Source organism: Pagrus major, chromosome 5, assembly GCF_040436345.1.
Source record: "Pagrus major chromosome 5, Pma_NU_1.0".
Taxonomy (NCBI): Eukaryota; Metazoa; Chordata; class Actinopteri; order Spariformes; family Sparidae; genus Pagrus; species Pagrus major.
Genome location: NC_133219.1, coordinates 18,766,282 through 18,785,459, shown reverse-complemented (window position 1 = coordinate 18,785,459; position 19,178 = coordinate 18,766,282). Strand labels below are relative to the sequence as shown.

Sequence of the window (19,178 nt, the reverse complement as noted above, 5' to 3'; positions counted from 1 at the left end):
CCATAGACTGTACACAGTCAATGGACTGGACCATGGGACTTTTGGCGCTCAGACCGTGTGTTGTTGCTCACCATGGATACCGAGCGACTATACATTGTGCATGCGCAAAGCGTGGCCACACAGCAGAAATGTACCGAGGGAAGGTATAACAATAACGGAAAATGTAAATTAGATTTAATATTTCGTTTTGGTTTCCTTGTTTATTATATTTACCGTTTTGGGCTGAAAATAGGAAAACAAACACCAGTTTTCAATGTTTGGTGCATACAGAAAAACGAAATATTGACTCGTATTTTCGTTTTTCGTTTGCCACATTAAATAGAATTGCATGATCAGATGATACACGGACCCATATCCATGTCCTGCATCAAAATATTCTTTAATAGCAGTGTGTACGTCGTCACTGGCAGCGCTCTTGTTTTGAAAACATGTAAACCATGTCCTTCCGGTTCAAAGGACGGACCAGTCCAATCAGCGACAATTCATGTCGCCCGAGGGTACCTACCTTTTCCGGTTTGGTTAATGTCGTTGTGTTTTCTTTTTTGTTGTTGTGTTTTCTGATTTGCCATTGTGTTTTTTGATTTGTTGTTGTGTTTTCTGTTTTGTTGTTGTGTTTTCTGATTTGCCGTTGTGTTTTTTGATTTGCCGTTGTGTTTTCTGATTTGCCATTGTGATTTGCACTTCAGGGCCACCGTAGTTTAGAGAAGATAGGTGTTGACACAATGCATTTCATCAGTCGTTCTTTGATATCAGCTAGGTGTGTCAGTACTCTGACAGGTAAAAGGATTGTATATGATACAATGATTTATGTTTGCTTTGACTTTATTGGCTTAGAGAGAAAGTATTGGTTTTTATTTAGAGGCAATCTAAATGATCTCGAATTTCTGTTTCACCTGTTGACACCAGGACCTTCAGGCTCAGGACCGGGCACACCGCATCGGTCAGCAGAATGAGGTGCGTGTGCTTCGTCTCTGCACCGTAAACAGCGTGGAGGAGAAAATCCTGGCAGCTGCCAAATACAAACTCAATGTGGATCAAAAGGTCATCCAGGCAGGCATGTTCGATCAGAAGTCCTCGGGCCACGAACGCCGTGTCTTCCTCCAGGCCATTTTAGAGCATGAGGAGCAGAATGAGGTAAGATCTGAATTTGTAACTTGTGTTTCATTTGATAGGTTTTATTAGTATCTTAGGAGTAAAAGCAGCTCACGACTAAAATAAGGTATTTGTGCTTGATCAGGCATTTTCTATAATGAATGTAGAAATGAGAAGAGACAGCTCCTTGGATATGATCAGCCATTGTATCATCCTTCACTTATAATATTACTCGGATTTGTAATGCAATTCAACTTATTTAATTATTATTTGATAGAATCTGTATGCCATACTTTACTGATTTGTTTTGAAGTGAGCATGTGTGCCTTCTGATTTGTTGAAACAGTTAAAGACTAGTCTTCTCTTTTAATGTGTTTCCAAATGTAACTCCAGGAAGAAGATGAAGTACCCGATGATGAAACCCTTAACCAGATGATAGCCAGAAGTGAAGATGAATTTGAGCTCTTCATGGTAAGAAAAGCACACATTTTTGTAAGATCTAATTGGTGTTTAAATTGCAGACTAAAACTGAAATATGAATTAACCCAGAGAGCTAAAGCTGACAGCTGGTTCTCTTACCCCCAAGATAATTAGAAGTTGCCCATCATGGCAACACCATTATTCTTGTTAAATGTCATCATTTGTTCAGTTGTTGAAGCTGCAAATTAAATGCAAAATGCTCGTACTTTTGATACTTCACGGGTTCCTGGTGGTGTCGCCTAATTTCAATGATGACTGGGTGCAAGATATCAGATATTCATACGCATCTGGAAGCAAGCCGCATAATATGGTTGCCACCAAGCTGGTAACTTCTGGAAGGGCTTCGTTCGAAGTAAGGCTGAGCGGTGTATTGATATATTTTCAAACAAGATTTACAATTACACAATAAAGTTTATATCGATAAAGTTTGATGTTCAGTTACATGACCTGTTTCTTCCATAAAGCCATGCCAGTTTGCAATCACTTATTTATTAGCCATGTCAGCTGATTGTCATGTGGCGTGAAAAATGAGACCTCCCTTGTCTGTCTTGGTTGCCTATACAAGCCTGTAGACGATGGAAGCCTGGACTTTGAATTTCTCTGTGGACTTTTCCTTTTTGCGCTGCATGAATGTGAGACGGAGCCACTTGTTTGTGTGTGAAATGAATCATGGCGCATCACTATTCTCCTTGATAGCTAGACAATCGTGTGGTGGTGAGATGGCGCCTGAATTTCAACAACAGAAGTGTTTGTAAAAATGCAGCGCAGTGATGATACTAATTCGTAAGACAATACCTATCACCATGAAGGGACAGCAGTAAATTCAGCTGAAGGGTTCCATTCATGTGGTATAATACAAAGGAACCAATTATCATGTCTCCATTTGATGTTCCAACCTGATGAGATTTTTCCCCTTTGTAGCGCATGGACATGGACCGACGCCGTGAGCACGCCAGGAACCCAAAGCGTAAGCCTCGTCTTATGGAGGAGGACGAGTTGCCATCCTGGATCATCAAAGACGACGCTGAGGTAGAACGTCTGACGTATGAAGAGGAGGAGGAGAAGATGTTCGGCCGAGGATCGCGCTGCCGTCGGGACGTGGACTACAGTGACGCGCTGACCGAAAAACAGTGGCTACGGGTAAAGTCTAAGTATATATGTCAGTCTATGATATTTAGTCTTTCAGAAATTTAAAGTACATATGGTGTTAAAATGTTTTATGTATTTATTGATTTGCAATCTATAGCATTGTTATTTATTGATCCTAATAGTGATGAAAGAGCAAACATGAATAGTGCACATTGGCTTTGGAACTGGGAAAACATTTTGGGGGTTTTTTCCCCACTCTGCAGTTAATTATAACAATCCTGTGTAATATCCTGACTGATTTGATTTGAATAAACTCAATTAAAGATATAAAACTTTTGTGCGCCAAACCTGTTGGAATGTTCCATTTTATTTCAGACTGCCATGAGCAAACTGCCAAACTGCAGCCAGTTTGATTTCTTTTGTCTGAAACAAAAAAAGCTTTTTTCTTTTGTATGCTTGTTTATGCTCACACTGACAAATGAAAAAATCAAGGATTATACTTCCTCCGAAAAAGAAGTGATGCACAAGTAGCTTGTTTGTTTTTCTTCCTTTAGCCAAAAGGAACCTAGTCACCCAAACCAAATACACTCCGACACTCTCCCCAGGAGATACATGTCAGGCCTGGCAGATCCATTTTATTGACTGTGGCTCAGGTGTTAAGGGAGACAAGAATAGAACAGAGAGAAACTTTAAGAGCGGGGTATGTGGGATGTCTAAGCTGAAGTTCAGAGAAGAATATGCAGAGACCTGTTGGCACTCTTAAAGAAATTGAAGTTATCTTTCGGAGAATAAGTACAGGAGCCAACAGCAGCCCGAATTAAAAATACTGGAATCAGTGAAAGTGCTCGCACATTTATTGACAGGGATTCCACAGTTCTACATCATACATGGACAAGTTGAGGTGGTTAAGAATTAATCTTGTCTTTGCTGTGGCTCTTTTCGACTCTAGGCCATTGAGGATGGAAATTTGGAGGAGATGGAAGAGGAGATCCGGCTGAAAAAGCGCAAACGCAAGAGACGTCAGGACAAGGACTCGTCGAGCAGAGATGAGGGGAGCTCCAAGGCCAAGAAGAAACGTGGGCGTCCACCAGCTGAGAAACTTTCCCCGAATCCGCCCAAACTCACTAAGCAAATGAACACCATCATCGATACGGTCATTAATTACAGAGATGGGTAAGAAGATTGATTCACTTATGAGTTATTTCAATGCGTTAATCAGCCTGTCATACTGCTAATTGGTTTGCCAAGGGGTTTATTTTTTTTTTCTTTTGCACTTACCAATCAGTAACATATAACATATCCATATTTCCATGATCAGTTGTGTTAGCACTTGGAAGATGTTTTCAGGGCAATTTAAGAGTTGTTTCCACCTTAAACCACCTGGTGGATCTCATCCACACCTGAGACTATTTTTTCAGCTAATTTTTAAATGCAGCTGCTACTCCTACTCGTACACAGGAAAATGATACCTTCATCCTTAAATAGGGCTCTGATTCACTCGATTTTCAGCCGGTGAAACTCATCAATGGACAACACACGGAAACTATTGTAATAGCTGGGAGAACAAACAAAAAATGGATATGTTTGCAACATTCAGAGGTCTGAAACCCTTTTGTCCTCAGCATGTATTATGGTATTGTTAATATTAGAAAGACCTCTCTATAACTCAGTACATTTCTACAGCAACCCAGCCTTCTAAAACGACCATAAAGTTGAATATTTCTGCAAAACTGAACATTATAACCTTCATGAAGGTAGGAATTACAGCTATCTGTTGTATTAGCCTGCATTAGTTTTAGTTAGGTGCACCTAATAAACTTGCACACAAATATATTTCTGGCAACATCTCCACCATCTGCTGTGGAAGGACACCAAATCTTCGGTTACAGTGAATGCACTGACACTTTGACTACACAGGACAGCAATCAACTGTGCTTTATTTGTCTATCTGAATGAACAGATACATGTAGGTATTGACAGCAGCATAATTGCTCATGCTTGACACATTTAAATGCAACATCAGCATCTTGATAGACCTTAAATCTATTCATCTATACTTTGATTGTGCAGTGGGCTGTGAGAGTGGTCAAAATGCTTCTGTGGCTGAACAAATGCAGTGTAGACCCTGATGGAGGACTAAAAATATTACTGTTGTGCTGGTGACATGCTTTGTTCACTACACAGCCAATATAGATGTGGAGTAACACCAACTTTAGGCCCATGGGAGGGTGAATAAACAAATTTGAGTTGTAGGTGAAGTACACAAGTAGTAGCAACTCTTGTAAACCTGTGTAGAGCACTGTAATGTACTGTATGTAAACGATTTCGAGCACAGGCCTTCCTTTAGAACTAGTTATGTGTTGAAAATGCTATCAAATGACATTAAAATAAAACTTAACAAAACTAAACTTTTTGAACAAAATTCTGTCAAGTTTTAACAGAAAGCAGGCAACGTCTTTGCACCATGAAATCAATTTTACTCTTTTAAACCTCAATTAAATCCTCATGTTTCTGTTCAGTACAACTCTGCAACCACAGTAATGGCGGCAGCGCTTGGGAGCACAACACAAAAATCTGTGGCCAGTTTCACATATAGGCATAGACCATAATCAGTACATGCAATGACTTCAGTTAAAGTGGAATGTTTGTCCTGTAAACTTTTGGAAAGATACTTTGTATTTGATAGTGGAGTAAACGTTATAAGTCCGCCCTCATGAGGGCCCATTCAGTCCTTGTTGTGGTACATCTCTAAAACATGTGCTTTTGAGAGCTAAAAAGTATCTAATTTGCGAGAGTTTGTTTGGCTATTCAATGGAAAGTCCCGATTTTTCCTGGTCAGCAGGGTAAAAATGAGCAGACATGAAGTCATGTCTAAGGAACATAATGTGTGATAAACTTTTTTTTCTCTTCAGTCCAACGTTCCTGAAAGTTGGTGTGTGAGTGTATTTCTCTGTGTGTGCATGTGGTCGGTTCTGTGGCGTCTGCATTGTCTGCCATGTTCAAAATCATAAGTATGCAAGTGTCTGTCTCGGTAATATTCACCCGTGCATGAAAGAACATGTGCATTTGTGTTGCCATTACTCAAATATGCACTGGCTGACTACTACGCCGGAGCATTTCCAGGAAACTGCTACCTGCCTTTCCAGAAGTCAAATTCTTTCCTCTCCCAGTCGATGGTTGTTCATCCCAGAGCATCTCAATCATAGCTTTGGCACTCTTCTCACTTGACTAGACTGGGACAGACTCAATAATTTCCATTCCAGGACTTTAGGACTCTTATATAGCAAAGCTTTTTCCCCATAAGACAAATTATATCGCTTCATTGCAACAGTGTAGGCTCCATTTCCTCCATCAACTAGATTAAGGTGTCACTTTGTAGAGATCTCCAATAAGCATGGCAACAGACATCACTGATTTCAAACACAGCATGTCTTTTGCAGATTGTTTTGAAGTCACCACATTCTGTCACAAGACATTTGAAGCCTTTGTGATCCCATTTCCATTCATTCCAGTGTCTTTCACGGATGTCAACAATTGGGTCTGTTTCCAGAGATCCCCATTGCCATAATGCTGAGCTTGGAGGCATCACACTTAATACATCAAAGATGTAAAAACCCATTTTCAACATACCATCCACCTTTGTGGTTTCTGCACAGTTTACACAGTGGATTTGAGCTCACAGAACATTCAGAACTCAGAGGAACCGCAGTGGGATGATTGTACAATATCCAAGTCATCCGAGATCAGCAGCCTTGAAATCAGGCTCAAAATACTCTGCTGCTGCAGTTTCAATCTTTAGGTGGATAGACAATCTCTGTAGTGGATTTTGTATTTCTAACACACAGCAACTTTGGTGTGACAGCAGTTAAGTTGCCCTTTCTCTCCATTCATCACTTTATATTACTGAAAGTGAATCTTTTTTCCTGTTAACTATGCTGATCTGTATCATTTTCCTGTAGGAAAAAAACAACAAATTTAGGATGCATACAGATAAAAATCCAGGGGAAAATTAATCTGATCTCAAATAATACACAGAAAATGCTTCTGTGTTATATCATTACAGAAAGTCAGTGGTGTGACTCCTTGTAGATGTTTGGTGCAGTATACAGGTATACTATATGTTTTGTTTAAGGATAAGTAAGGAGGTAAGGTAAGGATTTAGGGGGCTTAAGATTCTTCTGGTCGGAGGTCTGTTTCTCTTGCCCTTTGTTGTTTATTAAGCTACAGTCAGGCACAGAAGCAGCAAGCAAATCCTTAATAATCTCTGTTAGACCTGACAGTTCTGTTGAAATGTACAAAATAAACACTAGGGTTATGCTAATAAAGTCTCAAAACACAACAGTGAGAATGGCATGTTGGCAGAATTGAACTGCTACTAAAGTAGACGGATCAGAGACCTTGATGTCTGCATAGAAAACCTGTTGTGGGCAGAAGTAATGCAGATAGGCAGCAATTGGTATTACTGACATGAACATTCAAAAACTCTGTTCACAAGGTTGACACACTTGTCGTCTCTAACTTGCTTCTTTTCCTATAGTCCCACACTCTGGGGAAATGAGTCAAGAAAAATAGCATTTAAAGAAAAGACCTGTGAACCTTTATCTCTGCTGCAGGAGGATAATGATTCAAGGGTATTGTGATTTCTAAATCCTTGTTAAAGTGAGCTCATTTTTGTAGTTGTGAGTATACTTGCAGAGCATGCTGTCCTGGAATAACTCTGAAATTATAGTGCATCATACATGTTTAGTTTGTATGTGGGCTGAGTAATACACTGCTCAAAAAAATTAAGGGAACACTTAATCATCACAGTATAACACCAAGTCAGTTAAACTTCAGGGATATCAATCTGTCCATTTAGGAAGCACAAGTGATTTTGAGTCAATTTCACCGGCTTTGGTACAAATGAAAGTGACAACAGGTGCAATGAAGAAGGCAAAAGCAAGCCAACCCCCCAAAAAGGGAATGGTTTTACATGTGGTGGCCACAGAGGATTGCTCTCTCCATTTCCGTCCTGACTGATTCTTCTCTCGTTTTGTGTTCTGCTAGTGTCCTTGTCACTACTGGTAGCATGAGGTGGTACCGGCAGCTCAATCAGGTTGCACAGGTAGTCCAGCTCCTCCAAGATGGCACATCCATATGTGCAGTCACAAGAAGGTTTGCTGTGTCTCCCAGCACAGTCTCAAGAGCATGGAGGAGATACCAGGAGACCTACAGTTACACAAGGAGAGCTGGGCTGGGCCGTAGAAGGGCATTTACCCAGCAGCAGGACCGGTATCTGCTCCTTTGTGCGAGGAGGAACAGGAGGAGCACTGCCAGAGCCCTACAAAATGACCTCCAGCAGGCTACTGGTGTGCATGTGTCTGACCAAACTGTCAGAAACAGGCTCCACGAGGGCCTACTGCCTCTAGTGGGACCTGTGCTCACCGCCCAGCACTGCACAGTTCGATTGGCAGGTCCACCATTGGGGCCCTGGTCTCTTCACAGATAAGCAGGTTCACACTAAGCACATGTGACAGGCATGAAAGAGTCTAGAGACGTCTTGGTGAATGTTATGCTGCCTGTAACATCATCCAGCATGACCGGTTTGGTGGTGGGTCAGTGATGGTCTGTGGAGACATATCCTTGGAGGGTCGCACAGACCTCCATGTCATAGCCAATGGTACCCTGACTGCAGTTAGATACCGGGATGAAAACCTCAGAGCGATTGTCAGACCTTACGCTGGTGCAGTGGGCCCTGGGATCCTCCTGGTGAAGGACGATGCCCGGCCTCATGTGGCCATGAGTATGTAGGCAATTCCTGGATAACAAAGGCATTGATGCCATTGACTGGCCCTCTCGTTTCCCTGACCTAAATCCAATTGAGCACCTATGGGATGTTATGCACTACCAAGTACCGCCACAGACTGTCCAGGAGCTCACTGATGCCCTGATCCAGGTCTTGGAGGAGATCCCCCAGGACATCTGCCAACTCATCAGTAGCCTAGACATTGTCGGGTGTGCATACAGGCACTCGGGGGCCATACACACTACTGAGCCACATTATGAGTCCAAGAGATGAGCTGGATCAGCCTGCGATTTAAATTTTTTACTTGCTCTCAGCTCCTCGGGCAGACTCTTCCAGCTGCTCCGAGCATACAAGCGAAAGTTTGCCTCACCAAAGTTTTTGTCCTATACTTTGGAACAAAAAAACAGACTTGTGCCAGAGGAGCATTGGTGCCTATGTGTCTGGAATTTAAAAAGACAACGACTCAAATATGTTGCACAATTGTAGGACCAACGCTGTTAGAGCTCTGTGTTTGTGTTTTATGCAGCATTCTACTCGTAAGAGCTTCTTTGACTTTCTTTTCTCTCCTGTTGCCATATTGCAATTCTTTCCATGCACTCATTTGCCTGTTGTTTACCTCGCTAGCTGTGAAACAGTCAACCTGGCCCCAAGCATAAACACTTTATTATTGATTGTGCTGCATTATTCAAATGTATGAAAACAGATTGAACATAGTGCACTCCATGAGGCCAAATATCAATTAATACACCAAGGAGTTTTCTAATATTATTTATAGAGTGTGTGTCTAATTGGTCCTGCTTTAGAGATGATAGCTGAGGATACATACTGCAATTGGGACTGATATTACAAATTAGACTCACCTTGTCACCTCTTGCCATTTAAAGCCACTATGTGTAGAAAATTTGCAACATTGGTGCCCCTAGGTGGTTGTATCATAAAGACACTGTGGCAGACAGCAGTTCACGCCACTACCCATACATTCTCTGCCACTCATATTCATTTTTTACTCCATTGTTTGACTTGGCATATATTCTTCTTGTTTTGCAGTATTTTCATGGTGGTTAATGGGAGGCTGAGGCTCAGGAATTGGAAAGGTCCAGCAAGTGCAGGGTTTGCAGTTCTTTGCTTCTCCCAACCACACGTGGAAGTGTCCTTAAACAAGACATTAAACCCCAGTTGCTCCCCAGTGTTAGTCCAGTACATCGCATAGCAACTCCATTGCAGTCAGTGTGTGTAACCTATTTTGGGCCTATTCCAGTATAAATACTGACATTTTCAGGACCAGAATGGGGATCAAAGACTAGTTCTAATGAGGCTGATCTGCATTCCTGAGGTCATTTGAATTGAGGATAAGTTAAGGAAGTAAGTTTCTATTGGATAGAATAAGGTATTCTGATGTTATTTGCTGCTGAAACTGAAACAGCTCAGATTTTCCAAGACGGCAACAAGACACCATTTCATTTGAACTCATACTGGAATGTTGTGTATTGATGTTTTTTCTTCTTTTGTTGTAGATATAAATGAAGGCAACCCATATTTTTTACATTTAAAGGCTTAGAATTTGAATATTTTAGTTGTTAATATGTAAGAATTGCAAACACACAAGATTTGGGGGAGTTTTTTTTTTTATGCAGAAACTTTTGCATAATGATCTCCCTGTAAACAGGGTCAAGTTTGGATTTAATAACAGTGTGAAATGATTCTGTGTTAACAGGTCAGGAAGACAATTAAGTGAGGTCTTCGTTCAGTTACCATCCAGGAAGGAGCTCCCAGAATATTATGAGCTAATCAGAAAACCTGTGGACTTCAAAAAGATCAAGGTATGTCAACTATGACGACCCAGCAATTAATGTGAGTGAGGGATAAGATGGTTATGATATTGAAAGTGAGCAGAATAAGAAAGATACAGTCAACAGTCCAAAAATAAATGTTCTGCTATAGCAACTATGACTTCATATAGCATTGCAGCTTTAAGATTCATGGTTCAACCGATTAATCAAGAAATCAGACTACCTGGTAATAGCAGTAATCATACGTTGCAACCCTAATCAACTGTAAGTGTCATTAAGAGAGATTTAAAAAAATATAAATATATATTTCTGAGAAAGTAAGTTGAATATCTTATTAGCTGTAGGCTCACAGAACCTGAGAGTGATGAGTGTCAATCAAACTGTGGCTCCATGCTTCTGTTTTCTGTCAACAGGAACGTGTGAGAAACCATAAATACAGGAGTGTGGGCGACCTGGAGAAGGATGTGATGCTGCTTTGTCACAATGCCCAGACCTTCAACCTGGAGGGATCCCAGGTCAGAAACTCCATGTGTAGCTGAAGTTTCGCAAATTTACTTCCTGCAGTGTTTAATCAGTGTGGAATGGAGAGCCAGATGTGCAGGTTTTTCACTCAGTACGTTTACATGATGTAAAAAAAAGTCGGACTGTTGCGTTAGTCTGACTGAAATCGTACAAAATCGAATTTCTCAAAGTCGGACTAACACACCCAGAAAATGTGGTTGGAAGTCGATTTACTCTCATGTCTATGCCTAAGTCGGACCTGAACTGGCCTCGGCGTTCTGTGCATGCACCACAGTCCACGCGCCAGGCTTTGACCATAAATCCATGTCCATCTGAGTAAGATTCATACCAATAAAACAACAACCTTGTTTTTGTTGCATGCCATGTCACTATGGCCTTTATTCATTCCCACTCAACCAGAGGGTTTTAATGCTTTTTTCACTTTTACCAACTCTTATTTTATAAAACAGACCAAGTCATTAGTTAATCAAAGATATGATTGTTTATGAAGCCTTCCTCTCAAGTGACTTATTTTGCCAGTCCCATGCTCCATTGCTCAAGGTTTGACAGCCATATATCCTCCCTCTGTTCTGTTCCTTTGTTATTTTTTGGGAAGGCTTGGTTTTGTCCTTGAAAATTTTCCAATGGAAATTATATTAATTATTTAATGTATTATACCAACCCACAGAAAGAGATAAAAGCAAAAAAGGTTTCTTTGGACATTTTTTAGGTGCCAATTAATTAATTAATTGTTAAGCACTCCTTTTATAGCCCCCTACTTGCCCATTTAAATTCTCTCCATTTACACTTAATCTCTCCTCTTTTATGATCCCTACCCACGTCCACCTTTTTTCTAGCGTTTATGCATGCTGTTCAAAGAACCATTTTTACCGTCCTTCTTTTTCATTCAGTCTTCTTTTTGTTTCCCCCACAGATATACGAGGACTCCATTGTCCTTCAGTCTGTGTTTAAGAGTGCCCGGCAGAAGATTGTCAAGGACGAGGAGAGTGAAGATGACAGCGATGAGGATGACGACGACGACGATGAGTCTGAGACTGAGGGTAAGACGCACCATTTCTGGAACACAGACAAATACACACACAACACACCAACACGCTTGTGTTATCTCATTTTAATTCTACATTTGTAAACCCAGGCAGTGCTGCTGTGGTTTGAGATTCATTTTTCCGCTATCCCACTGGGAGCAAAATTGACTGCTGCTGCCTTTAAATTGTTTCTTAGATGGAAATACAAATTTAAAAAACAGGAAGGGAAGGAAGAATGAAATTGTAGCTAAAGTTTGAGGGAAGTTTATTTCAATTGGGCATGAATATTCTTTCTTGACCCTTGAAAAAGTTGACCTAGTTAATCATAAGTCATTTTCTGTTTTTTTTTTGAGTTGTCAACTGGTTCTTCAAGCCACTGAGAAGGTGTTTCGTTAAGAAGGGTTTGTTCTGAAGGGTTTCTGAAATGGTTCACAAACATCATCTTGAAAGTAGATCAACAATTTGTTGATTAATCGTTTGCTCCACATGGTAATTAAAAAAAATAATCTCAATTTCCCAGAGTTAATTGACAAGTTATCAACAGTCCAAGTTTCTGGCTGACAATCTATGGGGCTTGGGTCTGCAGTGGGTCATGGACAGAATCAGAATGGGAATGAGTCCAACCTGGGTGCCAGTCCCCACCTCTCTTAAGCCTTGACAAAAAGGGCATCGTCACACCCTGATTGGCTGGGAGGGGAATGCCTCAAGCTGCTTTCATATATAATTAGGAGCCAGTCTCCCCAGCCTGCACACGGGTGATCTGAATCCACTGCAGTCAATCCAGAGGGATTTTGAAATTCAGCCAAAATAATTTCAATCATAATTTCTATGGTAGCTTGTCAGTTAATAACAAACAGGTGCTTGTAAATATAAGTATCTCTTTTTCTGAGCCTACATGTAGGTAGAAAGTTAGATGGGCATCAGTTATGTTTTCTGTCTAAGCAGAACCATTTATGTAAGATGTGTCGGTTGTTACCTTGAATCCATCCTACTCTTTTTTTTTTTCTTCTCTTCATTCAGCTAAGTCAGTGCGGGTTAAGATCAAGCTCAGTAAGGAGGCACGTAGCCATGACAAAGGCAAGAAGAGACAAAGCCGAGGAAAGGCCAAGCCGGTGGTCAGCGACGACGACAGCGACGAAGACCAGGATGACAATGTAGGTTGTTCCACTTGGCTGCATTTCACTGGATCGTTAACACACCTTTCAGCACAAATAACTCACAGTTCACTCAGGAAAAGGCTTTTTCCTCACTATCTGGAAAAATCACTGTTTTTCAAACTCAGCAGGTCTCCTTCATGTGAATATGATTCTGAATGGGCAAATGACTTAATATTATTGTATTTATATGGAAAAGACACTGACATAAATAACAACGATCAAATAATTTGAATAACATTAGATACTACATCTACAAATAGATCACAGGCAGATAATTGCTGAATAAAAGCTGTAATCGTTGTAAATATTTGTTTAATCTTTGTGTCACTAACTGAGCTTTGTCAGCTGCCTGATCTATACTGCACTGTGCTACTCTCAACTGAGATTAGAAAGAAGCAAGATGTCTCTCTCCTTACCAACTTACATCATCAGCTCTGGAGAAAAACTAGAGTCTAGAACATACCATGTAGTTACTTTTTTAAGGAGCTGTAAATCAGCTACAGAGTAGTATATGAAGCGAAGACATGTAGCCACCATAAATACAGTGTAACCCCTTCGGTTATCATTCTGGCCAACCTGAGCCCTAAATAAAATCTGTAGCAGGGAACTCCAGCAAAACAATGCTCAATTTATGCTGCAACACACATTTAAAAGGTCTCTGTGGAACTTCAGTGTTGTGCTGGAAGCCGGACTCCATTTCTACACTAATGTTAGCTACTGTTTCTCTCTGTTAGCGGAGTGGAGAGAGGCAGTGAAACGAGGCACTTGAGAACGGACATAAAGTCCCATCCTTTGGACCCTTGTGGAAAATCCGACCTGAGTCCTTCACAAGGAAATCCACAGTCCAGCCACATTAAACAACTTAAACAGAAGGTCCACAGGCTTGTAAAGACAACAGAGAGAGATGGGAAGGTCTCATTTTTAACATTACAATCCTGTCTGTGGGTGTTACGAACTGTTGTATAGTGGCAGTGTTTTGGCATCTTCAAACACTTAATCTGTTACTCCACCTGGACTTCCTGGATTGTAATGTATTGTCTCACTTTCACAACACGCTCCCATCTATGCAGCCCTCTGCAGGGTTTTTTTCTTTTTTTAACTCAGGGCTGAATCCCTGCTAATGCAGAATAATGAGTCCAGTGGAAGAGCATGACAAAAATATTTTCATTAAAAACAGCAGTACGCACCACCTTAATATTAAATCTGTAGGGATTAGAGGTTGTTTTCCCATCCATTAGATTTTGGTAAATTCAACATAAGTGGGCAGCTTGAGGCAGGCCTTATTCATGTCAAGGGAGATACTTAACTGCAGGGTGTTTGAGGTTAATATAAACAGGTCAGCCGAAGTTATACTTTCAGGAGAGGATGGCCAAAAGCCACATCACTCTGTGAATACAAATGTAGGGAGTGATTTCTCCCACCTGTCTATCAGTCCTGGTGGTAACGTACTTGTACTCTTTATGCAGGGTGTTCAAAGAAAGGTCTTTCTGTCCTTTTATCTCTCATACCACTCGCTACTTTACCAAAGGTTAAAAACTGAACTTTCCTCCTGAATTTCTAAAGGGACCCCCCCCCCCCCCCCCTTGGCTTTGGCCCAGAAACTAAATCTAGAGAGGAGTGGATGTAAGGAAAGGGCACTGTCTTCACCTCCAGACCTCCTTCCCTCTGGAGATCTTTATTTCTTATTTAAGAGTCTTTGATATATTCTGCCTGTGTTGACCTACACCACTTCTTGTTGATGCTCTCTACAGACAATAAACCTTCATCGCACAGCGTTCTCCTTTTCTCCTCTGCGTCTTTGCCTTTATCTCTCTCTCTCTCTCTTGCAGGATCAGTCAGACAAGAGCAAGAGTGATGATGACTGAGGACAAGGATATTGTTTATAGCACTTATAAACAAAAGGACAAAAGCTTCCATTATCTTTGTTCAGGTTCATTATCTGTATTTTTTTATTTGTTTTATTTTACTTTATTGTCTGTCTGAAATGTGTTGTTCCTCCTCCCACCAGCTTGGAAATGTATTACTAATAATCAATAAGCTACAGCAAATACCAATCTGCTTATTCCTGTTTTTAAGACACTTTTGTAGTATATTTTTTAACTCTGCGCTTTAAAGATTGAAATTCTGTTTGAAAAAAGAACAAAAAAAAGGTCATCTTACATGCGCTTTTGCTTTATTTGTACTTGCTTGCTTGCACTTTTAGAAAATGACACATTAATATCCAAATTTTTAAAAACAAATATATATATATATGTATGTGTGTGTGTGTGTGTTGCCAAGGACTTCCAAGTTAATTTGGAAAGCCAGTGGTAATTAAAACAAGGCAATCAATCAACTTTTAAACTTTCACCTTGTGCAGTGCCAAATGTTGGAACATGGAGAAACTGATTGTTTGTTGAACCCCTTCCGTGACCAGTGATTGTGCAGTCATAGCTTAGAAAGTGTAACTAGGCACAGCAGGCATGTCCAGCTTTAGAGTTCTCCACATGTTGAAGTGGTGTGTATCGGGCTGTAGTAAGAGAGATGCATTTTAAGAGTTTGGAGGGCAGTGCCTTTTTTTTTCAGCTTTTTCAAAAGTAAAAATAAAAAAAAGAAAAAGGGAAAAGTTTGAGGAATGGATTAAAACGTGTGCTTATCTGCTCTTACATAAGCTGCAAATATTTGAAAGTCCTATGCAAATAAAATGTACTATTATCATTACTATGAATAATACATACAGTAGCAATCAAACATTACTGCCAAGGACAAAGAGCTCAACATTAACTACAGTATGTTAAACAAATACTGCAGTCATTAGCATGTCCAGCTAACTATCTTACAGAAGTATTATCCAAAGCCAAGAAACCCATCTGTAACTAGGTTACATTATTGTATGGGTTAGTTGGATGCATCAATAAAACTCCCTGCTGAGTGGAAGCTGGTCTTAGATGACCTCAGAGTTTAGGCTAACGCCCTGCTTTTGTCTACTTGTGTCTGAAACACAGGTCCCCATTATTTCAAAACTTACCAAGAATTTTGACAGTAAAACTGCCACAGTAATCACTGACAACTGCTCCATGGAAAGCTTGACAGATGTAGCATCAGTAACTCCGAAGGGTGGGGAGACAACATGTTTGTGAGCGGAGAAACAATTAATTAAGTATCTTTCTTACAGCCAGCAGAACAAAATGTCAGTTGTAGCTGACTGAGAAATGTATTGAAGATTACCATAAATGTTGGCTGCATTTTTAAAATGCTTTTATTAAGAGAAGTGTAACCTTACATTATGTACGCGGCACATCATTTAGGTAGGTCCACGTGTTTCATGTATTCTTTCTTCTAATGCGTTGGTGATGTTGTGTATCAGAGCAGAAGCTTTGAACTTTGTGTGAACTTTATTTTCTCACTCAGAAAGGAGTGTTTGGGTTATTTTGATTGAGAAGCTGTTCCCTTAGCGCAGTATTTGATTTTGGGCAGCATATTAATGCGAACACACCTTGTCTTGTTGATTAAAACCAGCATTTATCGTAGCATAAAATGTAGCTTTCTGAAGCATCTGCATGTTGCACCATGCGATCATAAACAGATTGTAAAGAACAAAGTGTTGGCTGGATTTTTGCAGACTATTAAAGACGGTAGACTGCAGGAGAATATTAGAAATAAATTAAAAAACAGTGTTATGGGATTAAAAATCAGATTTGAATGACATTGAATATAACTATATTTTGAACAATGTATTGAGTTATACATTTGGATTGAGGTGTGTTCCTCTATGTGTGTGTTCCTGTATTAGATTAGAGTTCTCATTTTATTGGTTTATATGTTTGTAGCATGAACTCTTTTGGCAATATACTGTGTACATGCAGATATATCATTTTTGTCTGTAAAATGTGCTTGCCGACTCTCCATAAGTGTGACTTAATCTTTGCTTTCTTTGCACAGTGTCTTTGTGGTTGTATATCATTGCCCAGGGCAAATAAAATTACACCGATTTTCAGCACAAACAATGTTTTCTGATTTATTTATCTCATGCTGGGAACCATTTCTACCATCTTTTAGTGTAACTGATTTTATAATGCACACTTTGTGGAAATAGAGGTTTTTGTACACGTCATTCAAACTGGAAAGTCCTCACAAAGACATACATTTAATTTAATTGTTCTGTTACATATCTAGTTTGGAAATCTATTCAACTTCTGCTGCCTTTAGTTTAGAAACAGGATGTTTGAAAAACGTACTGAAAAAGTCTTAATGCAATGACAGATTACATTGATAAGATTCATTAACGTTCTTAAATACACTTAAATAAATCCTGTGTTGCTCTTGTGTTGACAGAATGAGCAGTCTGACATCTGATGCGTTGATAGTTACCCTGTTTGTTTGTTTGTCCCTACTAGCTGCCATGGCAAATGTCTTTAAACATCTTAAATGTACCATAAGCTGATCAAACTTCCAGAGTTCCTGTTTTAAGTCAATCTAGTCTACTTTTACTCTCTTCAATCACTCATGTACCACCTCCATGTCTGTCAACACAACTGTCTGGACAGTATTGAGAAGATTGTTTGAGCTGTGAGCCTTGTGACAAATTATGCACTGCAAACCTTGCATACTGATAACACATGTATGCACTACATCTTCTCTAGAAGTTTGGCGAAAAAATAACTTTTTTTAACTTCTCTTTAATATTATTAAAACTTTAAGGAGACAGCACAGTGTCAATCACTGTGAAATAAACTAAACTCAGCCTTACTTTGACCTGCCAATGAAATGCTACATACACAAAAGCGTCTAACAGGTTTGCTGTAGATAGCATTTAAGGTGCAATATGTAAGAATTTAAGTTGGAAATCTCAGAATCCATCTCAGAAAGACTAAACACATCTTTTCATTATTCATTCGTTCTTTTTTTCTCTCTGGTGAGCATTACAGCCGAGAGAGCTTATAGCATGGCTTCAGTTTGTTTGTTTAGACTGTTTTCTCTTGACCTTAGGCGATCCACTGAGTATTCCTTACGGTTTGTTTGTTTACTCTTCTTCATACTGTACCCTCTGCCATTTCTGGGTTAGAGAAGAGTCTGGCAAAAAAAAAAACCTGATGGAAGGAATCATGGAAAGAGAAAATTATCTCATCTGGGACTGTGCATGCTGTTGCTCTGCTCGAGGCCAATGATCAGCCGCGTCGAGGCTGTGATGTACACTGTGGCTAACGTGAAAAAATGCACCAAGGTCTTCTTGAACGTTCATACTTTAATACTACTACTACTACTACTTCTTTTACTGTCTGACCTCATTTCATAATGAGCTTTGGAGTCGACCATTTGCAGTACATCTATCACTTATGCTATAAATTCCTCATTATCAAGTCAGATTTTTTAATATTTAAAAACTGACTTGTCAACTTGTTAGCCCTGAACACGTGAACGGTCAAATGATTTTATTCAACTGATTAAGCATTTAACTCAGTGGTCACATGTTGCCATGCTGTCACTGTTACTGACGTGATAAATTCTTATTTATGTGTCTACAAAGTTCACAAGTTCGGAAAGTGAACCTCGAAATCCAGCTTAAATGTAAAAAAAAAATATTTTCTAACATTTTATCCTTATGTCTTGAATCAATGTCTTCCTGTGAAACATTTCAATATGTTTTGAAGACAATCAAATGTGATTCCGGGTAACAAGTTAACCACCTTACACATTTTTATTTATCCAAATTGCCTCTGTCCTTCATGTCCTGAGTAACAATGTGGGTGAGGGAGGTGAGGGAGGTTGAGGAGGCCTACAGTCATCTCCAGCACCGCGTCAATGTGATTCTTCAGACACTCACGCTCACTAAGCCACAGCTGCTGTTGAACAGTCCAATTAAATCCCTGAATGATTCAGTCAGAACCCTCACAGAATGGCTCTCTGCCCACGGATTTATTTCAAAATCCAACATTAAAGCTAAAGACGCTTTAACTGTCATTTTACTGTGGACTTTAAGTCAGCCTTCCATTTAGTGGGCGTTTACCATGGTAACAAACCTGACAATAATTTCTTGCATTGTAATCAGATTAAAATAGAAGATAAAAGATCAATGATTGGGAAAAGTGGGGATGGGGAAAGTGGAATTTCAGCCACTACAGTATATACTATAATCTCTATAATCTATATTCTCTTCAAAGAGGTTTTCCTCAACATATTTCTTGGTAAGAGAAAAGGTCCAGTGTGCAGGATTTAGTGGCATCTAGTGATGAGGATGCAGTTTGCAACAAATTGAATA

At 39.9% G+C, this 19,178-nt stretch overlaps 1 protein-coding gene across 2 annotated transcripts in view; it reads left to right on the top strand.

The window, feature by feature from the left end:
• Positions 1-16,926, top strand: part of smarca2 (SWI/SNF related BAF chromatin remodeling complex subunit ATPase 2) — a 52,523-nt gene extending 35,597 nt beyond the window's left edge. For both annotated transcript variants that reach the window (XM_073465338.1, XM_073465339.1), the window contains exons 26-34: positions 907-1,134; positions 1,486-1,563; positions 2,494-2,712; positions 3,611-3,834; positions 10,161-10,266; positions 10,650-10,751; positions 11,672-11,798; positions 12,804-12,937; positions 14,770-16,926. In XM_073465338.1, coding sequence (XP_073321439.1) covers positions 907-1,134; positions 1,486-1,563; positions 2,494-2,712; positions 3,611-3,834; positions 10,161-10,266; positions 10,650-10,751; positions 11,672-11,798; positions 12,804-12,937; positions 14,770-14,805 — 1,254 coding nt within the window. In that variant the 3' untranslated portion in view covers positions 14,806-16,926. The remainder of the gene's footprint in view (positions 1-906; positions 1,135-1,485; positions 1,564-2,493; positions 2,713-3,610; positions 3,835-10,160; positions 10,267-10,649; positions 10,752-11,671; positions 11,799-12,803; positions 12,938-14,769) is intronic.
• The last annotated feature ends 2,252 nt before the right edge of the window (positions 16,927-19,178 follow it).